Consider the following 15963-nt stretch of genomic DNA (forward strand, 5'->3'; position numbering starts at 1 on the left):
TCATGATGTAGTCTGCATATAATTTAAATAAGCAGGGTGACAATATACAGCTTTGACGTACTCCTTTTCCTATTTGGAACCAGTCTGTTGTTCCATGTCCAGTTCTAACTGTTGCTTCCTGACCTGCATATAGGTTTCTTAAGAGGCAGGTCAGGTGGTCTGGTATTCCCATCTCTTTCAGAATTTTCCACAGTTTATTGTGATCCACACATTCAAAGGCTTTGGCATAGTCAATAAAGCAGAAATAGATGTTTTTCTGGAGCTCTCTTGCTTTTTCGATGATCCAGCGGATGTTGGCAATTTGGTCTCTAGTTCCTCTGCCTTTTCAAAAACCAGCTTGGACATCTGCAAGTTCATGGTTCACGTATTGCTGAAGCCTGACTTGGAGAATTTTGAGCATTACTTTACTAGCGTGTGAAATGAGTGCAACTGTGTGGTAGTTTGAGTATTCTTTGGCATTGCCTTTCTTTGGGATTGGAATGAAAACTGACCTTTTCCAGTCCTGTGGCCACTGCTGAGTTTTCCAAATTTGCTATTAGAAGGAAAAGAGAGCATGGATAAGTTCTAACATGGTTTTCAGAATAATTTTGCTGCTTTAGTATTTTACTTGATGAAATAAAATAATGACAATATTTTTCCATGCTTTAGTTTGGTTTCTTGCTGATACCATCAGTCCCAGATTGACTACCAACATTGGGGTCTTATTGATACAGTAACTACATTTGCCACAAGATTGAGCTCTTCAGTATAAAGTGAAGACTGTAGCATAGCACTGTCTCAGGACTTTAAAAATCATAAAATTATATAATCTGGTTGCATCAGAACAGAAGGAGTAATTCTACTGCAGAAGAATCTACCACAGTTGTGTAGCTGTCACTATCCGGTTGAATTTCATACTTCCACTCTTAAATAGTCATGAAAAATTCTATCTTTAGATTAGGTGGTTAGTTTAAGGAATACTTATATCTCACACATGCATTTAACCATCCTGTCCACTGTAATTTTGCTGTCTGGTTTCAGAAAGAGGAAGAAAAAAAACCTGAACGATACTTTTTTTTTGTTTTTGATTGTGCTAGTCTCTTCTTAAGCAGATATTTTTGTCATCTCTTCTTTTGAGTCCAATTTTCCTGTGGTTTGTTTATGTCAATGGCTCTTGACAGTCTGATAAAATGTTTCCAGAAAGCACATGGATTTGGAACTCTCTCTTGTTATGTTTATATTAGGCTTTGTTTTAAAGGCAAGTGAGACGGCTTCAAATAAAACAGCTCCAAGCTTCCAAGAAACAGTTAAGAGAAGGCAGAGACGAACAGAAATACCCCTTCACTAACACTCACACGGTTGCCATGGACCTGCACAAGCAGTGGGAGAACACAGAGGCTAACTGGCACAAGGAAAAAATGGAATTACTGGACCAGTTTGACAATGAAAGAAAGGAATGGGAAAGTCAATGGAAGATAATGCAGAAGAAGATAGAAGAGGTACGTGTTGATTTGTTTGAATACTTTGGAAACTTAAAACTCAGAATGAAAATCCTTTTGGCTTGTTTTGTATTGGAAACTGTTTTTACTTTCCAATTCTACCTAAAAGATACATGTCTCAGTGATACTTAATTAGACTGAAAATAGCATAACCTAACCCATTGGTAGTGTAGAGACTATACTTATTTTATAACTTGGCATGAAAACTCTAAAATATGTCAATTTACTCTTTTCTGACTAAAATTCTGATGGCATCAAAAGTGAGGTATGTATTTTGCATGAGTTTTCAAATGCTGAGCTCAGTGTGAAAATAAAAGAAAAACATAATTAGTGGAACATACCTTTGGATTATTACAATTGGGCATTAAAACTAGATCTTTTCTGAGATAATTTATGAATAACATCTACTAAAGGAAATTATGTACTCAATAATTCAGTATAACCAAAAGGAGTGTCGTATTTCAAAAAGAAAATGACAGTGGACATATTTATCCTGGCAAGGTGCACCACATTTATTGGCACATTTATTATAAAAGAGTATGAAAAATGACATGCCCAGAATCTGATACAAATAATAATTTAATCCCTTCAGCCTGTTGGACCTTGAATATTTCCTTTAGTTATCTGCATTGACGTATATTCAGGCTTGTTCCAACTGAAAATTATTTATACTTATCTTGCTTTCTTGTAACATCCCTGCTGTTGACTTACATGGTTTTGGGCACATTGTCAAGACAGTTATTTTAACAGACTCCTTGGTCTTCATTCACAGGCAATCAATGCTGATGCTTTGTTTATAGTGCAAATAATTTTCTTATTAACAGCCATGTAATTAGTTATGAATAAAATACAAATTGGCATGCTAAAAGGAAAAATAAAAAAAGAATAGCCATTACTCTATTAGAGAATTCCATGGACAGACCATGGGGTTGCAAAGAGTTGGACATGACTGAGTGACTAACACATGGCCGTTAGACTGTTCTTGGAAAATCCAGCTGAGAAGTCAGGCATGTAGTAGATGATTGCAGATTGAAAGGAGAATTTGCTTCTTGTCCTTCTATAGTTTGGAAAATACATTTTGCTTCCTCTGTTAACTCCTCCACCCAGAGTTCAATTGGATCAAAAAGGAGATGGCTAAATCAGAGTCTACAATGCCAGTTTGAAACCTGAACTCATAGGTCACTGGCTTCTCAAGGTTTGGAAAATCCATTAAATAATAGTCTCAGATAATTCTAGCATCTGAGCAAAATAATTAAGGGAGTCAGGATTAGTCTAGCCCATTGTTTAAGCCATGTAGCTTAAGATGGTAGCTAAGACAGTCTGCTGTCTGGTTAAATTTGTTATTGTCAAATAATTATTCTGACAGCTCTGCTGATTCCATCTATGGAGGATATGAGCCCTATCAATTAGCAGGCATTAAACATACTTCCAACTTAGGTGATAGTCCGTAAAAATACTGACAGAAGGAATGGAATATTTTTTCTTTATCTTGGATAGTAGCTGTGGTGCTATTTATGTCATGATGCATGCATGGTACAGCACCATACCTGAGAATATGTTTGAAAAATGTGCTTACCCAGACTACCCACCCAGAGAGGATGCTCTACAATACCTGAAGACTAGCATTGTGTCCCCCTTGTCATAACAATACAGTTGTCCCTCAGTAGACACGGGAAATGGCTCCAGGAGACCCCATGGATACCAAAATTCATGGATACTCTCAAGTTCCTTATATAAAATGGCAGAGTATGTATGTATCCTTTTCCACTCCCAGTATTTGTACCTGTAATAATGCACCTTTAATATCTTCCTGCTTAGAAGCTACAAAGCTGGGTTAGAAAAGATTGGGAAAAACAGGAAATTGTCCTCACATGTCATAGAAAGTCAAGACAATATTGTTAACTAAAATTAAAAGTCTACACTTGGAAAAATGTAAGATACTACAAGCGTGTGCACGTGTGCGTGCTAGTCACTTCAGTCGTGTCCGACTCTCGCGACCCTGTGGACTGTAGCCCACCAGGCTCCTCTGTCCATAAGGTTCTCCAGGCAAGAATATGGAGTGCATTGCCACGTCCTCCTCCAGGGGATCTTCCCGATCCAGGGATTGAACTTGTGTCTCTTATGTCTCCTGCATTGGCAGGCAGGTTCTTTAGTAGCACCAGACTAAGAGACTGTATTTCTTTCTTATTTATCACAAATTCTGTGTTTTAAATCAGACACAACTTATTAAGTCATATGCTAGAAAATTTGACAATTTTAGGTGCAGGCTTATAACTTCTGTGATTCCAAGTAAATATATCATTAGTGAAAGGATCAGTATTGGGTATTAAGATGCTAATGATTCTTTTTTCAGCCACTATCCACAATCATTGCATTTGCTGTTACAAAGTGAAGATGTAGATACTTGGATCTTTGAAACCTAGACTGATCCAGATAGTTACTCTTAACAGAGTTAATAGACAGCTGGGAATTTTTCTTTTTTTTAATCACTTTGCCATCTTTCCTGCCTGTGTCCTTTGTTTGAATGATCAGATACCCATTGAAAACAGCTGAGGACCAAGTAACAGATTTCCTTGCACAGAATAAATGGTTTCCCAATAGTATAATGTTTTTTGTTTTTTCATACGTCACCTAAGTCCCCAAGAGAATTTAAGATGTCAAATAGAATTCTGTGTAAATTAAAGTATTTCAAAACGAGAAGAGAAAGGTGAAATGAAGATAAGAGGAAGGATCCCTTGCAAAATGCATGCAGCAGGTCTGTCTTTCTAGCAAGTAACAAACAATTATCAGATGCATATTTCTCAATATTCAGGAAACAAAATCAGACTAATTTTCCAGAAATAGTACTTTGGTCCCTAATTTTACATTGAAGCAATTTTGTTTTCACCCATGACTCCTCTATAAGAGGACAGTGCCACCAAGAACATCCTTAGATTTAGCCTGGTGCTTTTGAGGGTTGCTTCTTATTATGCCCCTCAAGGTCGGCCAAAATTATAATGCCCACAGAAGTTCAGTGCAGATAATTTTACAGGAGCCAAAATGGTTGATTCATGATGGCAATTTGATGCTATCCTGACTTTATCCAATGACAAATTTATGACTAGGGCAATAAATGCACTGCATATCCTTCAGGCATTAAATATGTTCTAGTGCTTCTCTCTGAGATTTGCATAAATACTGAGCAGAAATTAATCTGTTATTCTTTGATTAATAGATCTCGTGCAGATATAGGATGTGATTGTAAAATGTAGAGTCATTTGCTTTAATAGTTCTCTGACAGTCTTTGGAATTTGACAAGCTTTCTCAGAACTCAAGCCTGAAGAGAAAGTCACTAATTGCCTGCAGGTTAAACTAAATCCTCAAGAAATAATTTGGGGCAATTAATAAACTAATAGATGATCAAAGCCTTAGAGTTCAATTGTATTACATAGGACAGGCTCACATTTAATTAGGACAAAGGAAGAAACTTTTTTTGAATGTATATAGCCTTGGAAGTAAAAAAAAAAAAAAAAGCAAGTCTGAGAATTACCTACTCCTCACTCACGTAAAGTCCTAAAGAAGCGTCTTTTGATGATGAGACAATTACTTAGGGGACAGAATGAGCTGAGTTACTATGTGAGATTGTCAGTCATTTAGACAGTTCAATGTTGACTTACAAGTAGGATCATATATTTTTAAAATATGGCCTTAATGTTGGTTAAATTAGAGCACATTGCCAGTAATTGGAAGAAGGCAATGGCAACCCATTCCAGTACTCTCGCCTGGAAGATCCCATGGACGGAGGAGCCTGGTAGGCTGCAGTCCATGGGGTTGCCAGGAGTCGGACACGACTGAGCGACTTCACTTTCACTTTACACTTTCATGCACTGGAGAAGGAAATGGCAACCCACTCCAGTATTCTTGCCTGGAGAATCCCAGGGATGGGGGAGCCTGGTGGGCTGCCGTCTATGGGGTCGCACAGAGTCAGACACGACTGAAGCGACTTAGCAGCAGCAGCCAGTAATTGATTGAGGTCATTCCAATTTTGTTAAGAGTGCTCTGTATCATTATGACATCTATATATAAACGCAGGTTTCTGTCATTTTTGAATGAATTGATTTCTAGTCAAATAGAAATTACCTTCTTTGCCCTACTACATGTAGTCTTTATGGTTCATCAAAAGTTGCTCCACCTAATCCAGATTTTAGAAGCATAGTTTGGAAGCATAAGCATTAGTGCCCTGGAGCAGTCTATGTATGCATGCGTGCTAAGTAGCTTAAGTCATGTCTGACCCTAGGGACTGTAGCCCACCAGGCTCCCCTGTCCATGGGATTCTTTAGGCAAGAATATTAGAGTGGGTTGCCATTTCCTTCTCCAAGGGATCTTCCCAACCTAGGGATCAAACCCAAGTCTCTTATATTTCCTGCAATGGCAAGTGGGTTCTTTACCCTTAGTGCCACCTGGGAAGACCCACTATATAGTAATATGGCTAAGAGAACTCAGAACACTGTGTTTAGGATCAAAACTATTGAGAAAGTGGGTTAGGGGGAAAACTTTATCTTTGTTTTCCTTATAGCTCTGCCATGAAGTAAAGCGTCGGAGGAAAATCAACATGAGTGAACGTGCTAAGGTCATTGATCTTGATTGTGAGAAGGCTGTTGGAGATAAAATGGAATCTTCTCCAGATTACCCCAATTCAGGACAATGTAAATTTACAGGGATACATCCCAGGGACATTCTGGGAAAAAAAGATAAAACAGAGCAGAGTTTACTCAGGGAAAGAAATCAAGTGTGCAAGGAACAAAAAACAATCAAAAAATCAAAAGTAGGGTATATGGATTCTGAAGCCAGAGACAACCAAAAAGAACATGGGGCCTGGCCTGACCTGAGGACTTCTGAGGCAGAGAACAAGAGCTGCTCTGGCGCCCTCAACACAGTAAGTAAGACGGGATTTGCCTTGGACTGTTTCTAAAGAAATATTTACATTTCAAAGGGCTAACATGATATTGCTTATATGTATAAAGGCTCTTGAAGAACTTGCCAAAGTTAGTGAAGAATTATGCAACTTTCAAGAGGAAATTCGAAAGCGGTCTAACCACAGAAGGTAGGCTGGTACATCTATGATGATTTTTATGTTGAAAAATCAAGACGGATATTGTTTTAAGTTAATGAATCCAAATTACCTTTCACATTTAACACTTTGTTAGCAAGAATTAGTAATGTTACTAAAATCTGTTATTTTAGGAGATAAAAGCTTAAATTGTACATTTCTTTGTTCATTAATTCTTAAAGTAAATCTTGTTTTCTTTATAATTTGACTATTATGTGTACTTTACTTTTTATTGATGTTTAGTTTAGTTATACTTGCCCTTGTGCTCAGTCACTCAGTCATATCTGACTCTTTTCGACCCTAGGAACTGTATAGCCCACCAGGTTCCTCTGTCCATGGAATTTTCCAGGCAAAAATACTGGAGTGGGTTGCCATGCCCTCCTCCAGGGGATCTTCCCGACCCAGGGATCAAACCCACATCTCCTTTGCCTTCTGCATTGGCAGGTGGATTCCTTCCCACTGAGCCACCTGGAAAACCCCAACACTCACCATAATAAATAGTAAATTAACAAGTGTATGCAATGGCATTCTTTTTGTTTGGAGTATTTGCCCAGTGGAACAGTATGATGGGTTAACCTAGTTAAATACATCTTTAAGCTAAGTCGCTTCAGTCATGCCTGACTCTGTGCAACCCCATAGACGGCAGCTCACCAGGCTCCCCCGTCCCTGGGATTCTCCAGGCAAGAACACTGGAGTGGGTTGCCATTTCCTTCTCCAATGCATGAAAGTGAACAGTCAAAGTGAAATTGTTCAGTCGTGTCCGACTCTTAGCGACCCCATGGACTACAGCCCACCAGGCTCCTCTGTCCCTGGGATTTTCTACTCCAGAGTGGGGTGCCATTGCCTTCTCCAAATACATCTTTAAGCTGTGTCAAATTTAACAGTATGGTGTTTTAATTTTATAATGATGTTCTGCTGAAATATTCTGAATTATTTATTTCTCTACATTTATTATGTATATAATGAAAGCATTCATAATTTTCAGAACAACGTACTGTAAATACATACCCACATATGTATTTACACAGTGCTGTAAAAATGCTGTTTCAGTTCAGAAACACCTATATAATTCTAAGGGTAAGTTTTAGCCAAATTGAAAAATAAATTGGATTCTCTGCAAGTTAAGTGATGGATTGCTCTAAAATCACCATTTATCTCCTTGTGGGACAGCGTACTTCTCTGAGAAGCTATAGCAATGTGAACCCTTATTTTTCTTCATCTCTTTGGAAGCTCAGAGAGAATTTTTGTACTGACTTAACAACAGATTTTACTTACCCAACCATGTTTTATACATAATTTTGCCTTCCACTTTTCCCATTTAGCTTTTGCCTAGTAGGCATTCATCTGTGCTTTATTATAAGCTATCTCATAATGGAAGTTAAATAGGTATAAATGTGGTTTCTATTTATCAATATGATTAATTAATGTTAATTTGTGAACCCACATTATTGCTACATTTAGGTTTTTATTTCGATAATTCAGAAAATTCTTACTTTCCAATTTGCTTTTACAAACCATCCCTGGTATAAAGTTCTCACTGTGACTTCATGGCCTTTATAAAAAAAGCTCAAAATTCTTAATATGTAATTCAAAGTTATTACAATTTGACCTAGCATTTCTCTCTTATTTGTCATCATTCTTTCCCACTCTGTTTTATATTCCATCTATGCCAGATTACTCACTGTAGCTTGAGCAGCCACATGATTTTTACTGCAGCTTTTTAAAAAAAATATGTCCTTTACTCATCAGAAAAAAAAAAAAAAGCTCACTTTTCTTTCTTGTCCAAATAACACCTCCCATTTGGTATTGCTCATGTCTCTCTGTGCTTTGATTCAGATTTCTGGAATGAAATAGAATGTTATTTCATTAATTTCTTAGAGTGTTATTTCAAATTCGAGGGGAGGAGATTGAGCTCAGAAGACATTATGAATAGGAATTCAGTAGGCCAAGCTGACATAAGGAAATGGCAAGAGAAAACCTATGGAAATGGGAACACCAATAGGAGACACCCAAGAGACTACACAAAGTCTAAATGTAGGTGAAGTTTCAGGTAATAGAAGAAAATGAGAGACAGTTAAAAAGACAGTTTGGGTCAGACTATGTATATAGTCTTGAATACAACACTGAGTGGTGGTCTTTATCCTATAGCAAAAGTGACTTGAAGTTTTGTACTAGGAAATTTATATAAAAATATTGTTTAAGGAAGTTGTGACTCCTTTTCCTATATCAGAATCCATTGTTTTAGGCCCAGTGTCTTTTAAGAGCTTATCATAAACAAAGTCATCACTAATATAGCATGCTTTATAATTTTTAGGATGAAGTCAGATTCTTTTCTCCAGGAAACACCAAATGTAATGAATACTCCTCATGGAGGTCACATGATCAACAACAGCCAGTGCATTCCTTCAACCAGTTTAGAAAACAAAAAATGGAAAAACAGAAAAAATCTGAGCTGTACCAATGTTTTCCAGAACAATTCCAAGAAAAAAGATGGAATTGATACAACTGATCCGAAAAGAAGTGAAACTCCACCAATTCCTCCTCCAAGAAGCACATCTCGAAATTTTCCTAGCTCATATTCTGCACAAGCCCATGAAAGTTGGAAGGAATGTTTAGACCACAGCAGCTGGGTGGCCCAAGAGGGTCAAGGTGAAAAGAACAGCCACCCTCATTTTTTCTGGAAGCATGATGAGATGCCGCTGCTGGGTCTAAATGAAGGGAAGACTCTGAATGATGGTATCACGTTTCCTTCTTTGGCACCAGAAGCCAAAGTAGATAACAAGCCTCCATGTAATGAAAATGCTGGACTTAGCATGTGGTCGTGCAACACTGGGGTTTGTGCAAAAAATAGCCCCTCTACACTGTGGTTTCAGAAAGCCTGCTCTACTCCCAATAAGCCAAAATATGAAAAGGTAATTCCAGATCACTCTGCTAAACCTCCTCCTGATCTTCATATAAACAATGACTGTAGCTCTTTAGCGTCACAGAGCAGCAGCCCACTGAGAAGTTTCAGTTATGGCTTTGAAAAGACTACTGGGAATGAAAAGCTGGCAAAAAAGACTGATGAATTTAACAGAATTGTATTTAGAACAGATAGAAATTGTCATGCTGTACAACAAAGTCAAAGCTGCTCAGAACAATCCGAAGATCTTCAGCGCTGTGAGACCTTGACTGCGTGCACAGACAACATCTCAGTCAGTGAGAGTGTTTCTGACGTTCTGAAAACCAGTGCCCCCATGCCTGTGCCCAGGGAAAACGTGCCTGATAATTCCACCAAAAAACCCACACCAGGCCAGTTCAGACAAACGCGGGAGCCCATAAGCCCTCGCAGTTACCGGAATATGCTTCACGAGCATGACTGGAGACCAAGTAGTTTGTCTGGCCGGCCAAGGTCTGCGGACCCCAGGTCAAATTATGGTGTGGTGGAAAAGCTGCTGAAAACCTATGAGACATCTGCGGGGTCTGCATTGCAGAATTCTCGATGCTTCCAGGCCAACTGGACCAAATGTAGTTCTGATGTCAGTGGTGGAGCCACATTAGGTCAACATTTAGAAAAGCTCCAAATAGAACAAGAGCTTGAGCACAAGACAGCAATGCATGGAGCACAGCAAGTGAGGCAAGGAGTAGGTCGGAAAAAGGTAACTGAGGTGAGAAAGCAATTTAACATATTCTGGTGGAACTGCATCCATATTTAGCAATGGCTCAGAGTTCGGTCATTTGCCCATTCATATAAATAGAACATAGGCAAATGTTTTGACATCTTCTTAGTTCTTTGACCCTTCATTTGTGAATAAATATAAACCTTAGGATTGTAACTCAGCACGAACTTTTAAAAGTTTAGTTTTTAAGTCTGGGGTTAGCACATTACAGCTTTTGTTTAAATTCTGAAATAGCAGAAAATATATGTAATAAGTGGGCTCCAGAACAAAATGATCAAGTATTTGTTGTGTTTCTTTCTTAAAGAATATTCTGAATGTGAGTTTGTTCATTTATAGAATTTTATCCTATTAAAGTGTTTATATTTGTTAAAGTATATGGAAAGTATTTTAAAAATAACTTGTATTTTTCTGTTATTAGCTATGATTGGTTCAGTCATTCCCAGAATTTGATTTGTGTTCTTCCTCATGGGATTATTCACATGAATATGAGTTCGGTTTAAAAAAAATCATTTAAAATAGTGCCTCATAAAGTTATCTTATTGTGGAGCTAAAAGGCAGTATATGAAAAAAAAAATGATAGTATAGCATAAAAACTTTAAAGTCATTATTGTAGGTATAAATTCTTTGTGTGGAAATTGTCCCCCCAAAATGGGTATTTAAACAAACTGTTACCTTTTTTTTATTACAGTGTGCTTGCAAAAGAGTATAATCTTAGAGGGGAGAAAAGAGGTTGAAGAGATCTCTATTTACAGTGAAGAGCTATCCATCAGTACCTTATACACATAATTTATAAAAAGCTCCAAGGTGACATATTATTATAATAGGCAATACTTTGAAAATCCTAGTTTTACAAAGCACAGTGTGTATGCAGCATAGTTTTTAAAGGATGCAAGTTGCCTCCTTCTGGTGTGAGCAATTTTTATGTGGTTTTCAAGTCCTACAAAAATATCAGTTTACATCCAGTTGATCAGAAACTTTGTCTGTTTGCCCAAAGTGCAAATAACTATCCTGCTTTTGTATGTCTGTTGTTCAGTTGAGCCCATAGATACCTGTAAGGTCCTCTGGCTTCATATGGAAGGGCATGGACGTGGGAGCATGTACACAATGATCAGCCCAAAATTCTCATTAACAAATATTATTAAATATTTCCCATTTTTGCAATGATTGGAGATTTGAGAAGGGTCCTCTACTGTAGATCCTTAAGAGCAGTTCTTATATTTGGGACACCCCTGGTGGTCCAGTGGTTAAGAGTCCACCTTCCAATACAGGGGACATGGGTCTGATATCTGGTCAGGGAACTAAGATCTCATACGCCCAAGGGGCTACTAACCCCAAGCGCCACAACTAGAGAGATGCCTCACACATGGTAACTGAGAGCCCACTCGGCAACAAAAGACCCCACATGCCCCAATTAAGACCCAGCACAGCCAAAAGTAAATATTTTTAAAAAGAACAAAGTTCTATTTTAAAGTCGTTTGAAGATAATTTTGAAGCTTTTAAAAGATTGATAATAAGAGTGGTTCTTAGTGAACAAAAAAAAAGATAGCATCAGACAAATCATTTGGTGATTTGTGTCCCTTTTGTTTATGATCTCTAAAAGTGTCAATAACTTGACATAAAATAACCGGACGCAAATTAATTCTTCTTTAAATTATTATCTTTAAAAAACTGAAATATCCTAACACTCCACTAAGGAAAATCTTTAGTTCCATCATATCAATGTTACCTGACATAAACTTTGAGTTCTAACATAAGATTAACTTACATGGTTAGTTCTATGAAATTAGAAATTAGTTGTATTAAAACTTAGTATGATGAGATCCACAAGATTAGAAAATGCCATATTCATATTCAAAGTGAGCTGTTTTGATGAAAACATCCCAGACCACAAATATTAGACAAGGAGATTCTTCAATTTTTCTTGCTTGTAAACATGGTAAATACATTAATCCTACAGTTGAGATCCATAGTATATTAAGCTCATTGTTGGTGCCTGAATGGTGAGGTGAAGGTCTTCTTTTGTGTCTTAGGAATCCATGGCAGTGAAATCCTCACCTGGAAAAGGATTTTCCCGACCTGCCAGACCAGCAAATCGCCGTCTCCCATCCAGATGGGCATCTAGATCTCCTTCAGCACCCCCTGCCTTGCGGAGAACTGCCCACAACTTCCCCATTCCTCTGCGATCAGAAGCATCGATGGTCTAAGTCTCTGGCCTGGATTGCTAGACTACAAAAGTCCTGATTGCCAAACAGAGTATTCCGAGTGTTTACAACCAATTCTATCTCTTCTGTATCTTTCAAGATTACTGGGACAATTTAAACCTTAACTTCCCATCAGTCTTCAGTGTTTTTAATCTATGGAGTAATTATCTTCTTGTATTTTGATTTCCTAGATCAGAATTTTTTAATGCCATCCTCATTAATTTGCCAATATGATTTACATCGAAACAGTGTACTATATTGTATATTCTGACTTTCTTGCAAGTGGCAGAAAGCAAGGTTATGTGCATGGCTATGTGTTTTGTAGGTGCATGTGTTGATACAGGAAATGTCAGTATGTATTTAGATAAGTAAAACTTATGTGCTAGTGTTGACTTTGAAATTATAACATATATACCTATATATTCTTTGTGTTTATTTAAAAATTTTTAAAATACACAGTATTATTTATATTTTTTGTACCTTTTAATAGGTATCCACTTAAGGCGTTTGAGGTACATATATTAACTAACCACTTTCTTGGCCCCAGCTACATAGAAAACTAACTATACATATACCTAAGGTTAGTAGGTTTCTACAGCCAACTCAGTTCCTTAACCCATACAAAGATAGACTAATACCATTGATCTCCTCATTTATTCTTTTAAATATTAATAAATAAAAAGTTTAAATAGGTTGAAACAGATCAGCCTTCTAAAACAAACATAAAATGTCCACAAAAACTTTTATATATCATTCAGCAGTCTATTATGGCTTTCGCTGTATACTTGATCCTCAGAGCCAGCATAAGACTGCTTTATAAACAACATAACTAAACAATTAATTTATTTTGACAACTTCAGTAACAAACATACCTTAAATATGGTTTAAAAAGAAATTTGGTTAGGCTGAATTCTAATTTTGGCAAAATTTTAGTAAGCTTTTTTTCAGCATTTGGAGCAATGCATATTGTGAGAGGTAAGTTATTCACTTTTTCCTTTTTTAACCTTTTCCCTGAAATTAGTAGATAAGAGACTATTTCAAATTTTTATTAACAAAGAAAATCAGGAACGATATTTCGTTGAGAGATGAATTGTATTTCTTGCAGTGTGCTACATTCAAAAAGCCTTAAACTAACCTTTGGCATCCGTGGGTAGCATAAGGGGCAGAAACTTTTTTGGTGGTTGCACTTTGCCAACAGTGAATATCCATATACTGAGAGCTGACAGAAGTAGGAACGTTGAGGTGCTTGGAATTCTACATGAATGATCTTAGAAGCAACTTTGCTGTCCACTGTCTCTGTATAAAGCCAACTACATTATTAGATAGTAATTCTATTTAAGCTTTTCTTTTACTACCAAAAGCTTAACGAATTCTTATTACAAAGATATTCAAAGAGCCTTCTCCTTGTGATACATTCTAACAATTTAGGAAAATTCACTTCATCACACCATGATTTGACGTACAGTAATTAATTTTTGAATCCCAGACTGCCTTAAAGGCTCAAGACTGTTGCATGGTGATGGCCAGATTCATATTTTCCGATAAGAAGACTTTCCGGGAGTTGAGCAGAATTAAACTTCTAGAACGTGAGGTTGGAGCAGATGGTAAGAAAGGGCTACAGATCCAGTCTTTTAATTCTTTTTGTTTCAGGCATATCCTTTTCCATAGGAAGACTGTAAGAGAAAAGTACCCTAGATATCAAGTGATGTCACTCATATAATATGCTGTTCATCTAAAAGGGAGAAGACCCTGGGGAGGTGGGAGACTATGGCATAAGATAATGAACCGGAAGATCCTGCTGTGTAACAGTGGAGCACAAGCCTGCCCAAGGGCTGTGCGACAAAGCTCCTCCTCTCCTTCACTGTATCCCAGGTAGTCTGATGTGGGTCTGTGGTCCTAACTTGAATTACAAGTCAAATATTGAGGGTTGTTTTTTAATTCTTGGCCTCACCCCATAACTACTAAAAGAGAATTTCCAGGGGTGGGGAGGGAATTTTGAGTCCTTAATAACACAGAACAAAATACTTGCTAATTAGGGAGATTTGGAAGCAGTGACATTCATTGATACCCTAATGATGTGTATCATTGGATATATTCATGTTACTTCTCTGGGACTTCCTTATCTGTAAATTAAAAGGGTGATATTGTCACACATCACAATTTTGTGCCACTTGTTCTAACCATCTGAATAAAACAGTGGGATACATTTTAACATCCTATGTTGACAAAAATCATAGAATATTAGCGCTGGGAAAAAAAAAAAAAACTTAGTATCTACTCCAACTCCTTGATTGTAAAGTTGGAAAAACTAAAACAAATATTATTTGAATATTCTGTCTTCTCTTTTACATATTTTATAATTTTTTATGGAAAAACCTATCAGTTAAATGGAAATTATCCTGGAAAATACATTTTTGATGTATTGTGACTTTTAGCCAGTAGTTTTTCTACTTTGGATGGGCATTTTCTTCCCCCAAAACTTACCTTTATTATACCATCATTACTGGATTTTAGGGGTTTATAAACCTTTCAGAGGCACTTGATTAGAAGTTTTCCCTGGCAGACTTTTGAAGGGAAAAAAAATCTTATATTATTTCAGTAGAGTTACTGATGTTGTAGATTGATCTCAGAAAGGAAGAAGAATGAGGCAGAGGAGAGTGTGAGTTTCTGTGCCCGTGTGCCTGTATGTGTGTATGTGTATGTGTACATGTGCACAACCCTTGCCCATGCTCCCTATGTTGCTTTATGATCAAAGCCAAATACAAATGATGTTGTATAATTCACTTTATTAAACATTATTCATAACTTTATTTTTACATAGACAATGACAAAGACCAGATATTATCATGCACAAAACATGATTACTTCTACATAGAGGATTTAGCCAGTCTCCACGTCATACTAAGAAAACATTTGGACCTAAATACGAGAATCTGCTTTCCCACACAGACTTTTTAAAATGATTTTTAGTCACGCTTGCTGACAAACAGCTACTCAATAATGAAATCTCTTTCAATCATTGGAAACTATCAAGTAAAATAGGTGTGGAAACACTCGTGGTGGCATGTGTATACATGAGGAAGAGCATTTATATTTTCCTCTTTTACTGGTGAAACTCCAGCTGAGAGTTTTCTAAAGTCTAAACTCAAATATGTACACAGTTCAACCTAGCTTCTCCTAAAATATCTCAAGATGGTAGTCTAAAGACCAAGCCTGCTTGAACTCCTGCACCCAGTCATATGCAAACACATCTAGTTTCTCATGTAGTGACACCACTTGATGTCTATTTATCTGCTTATTAAGTCTGATTAAGTTTGTTTTAAAAAGAAATACTCCTCTGAAATTTGCTCCTACATTATGAAAGCAGTTACATTATTTTTAGACACACACAGATTTCTTGTTATTGTTGTTTTAGTTGCTAAGTTGTGCCTGACTCTTTTTCAACCCCATGGACTGTAGCCCCTCAGTCTCCTCTGTCCATGGGATTTCCCAGGCAAGAATGTTGGAGTGGGTTGTCATGTCCTTCTGCAGGGATC

General features: G+C 37.2%; 1 protein-coding gene across 1 annotated transcript; it reads left to right on the top strand.

Moving 5' to 3' along the window:
* Positions 1–1342: 1342 nt before the first annotated feature.
* Positions 1343–14639, top strand: KIAA0408 (KIAA0408 ortholog). The gene is made up of 5 exons (XM_061427340.1): positions 1343–1478; positions 6034–6393; positions 6482–6561; positions 8882–10214; positions 12257–14639. The coding sequence occupies exons 1-5, from the start codon at positions 1344–1346 to the stop codon at positions 12428–12430; spliced, it is 2082 nt and encodes a 693-aa protein (XP_061283324.1). The 5' UTR covers position 1343; the 3' UTR covers positions 12431–14639.
* The last annotated feature ends 1324 nt before the right edge of the window (positions 14640–15963 follow it).

This window comes from Bos javanicus, chromosome 9 (genome assembly GCF_032452875.1).
Source record: "Bos javanicus breed banteng chromosome 9, ARS-OSU_banteng_1.0, whole genome shotgun sequence".
In the NCBI taxonomy this organism is placed as follows: Eukaryota; Metazoa; Chordata; class Mammalia; order Artiodactyla; family Bovidae; genus Bos; species Bos javanicus.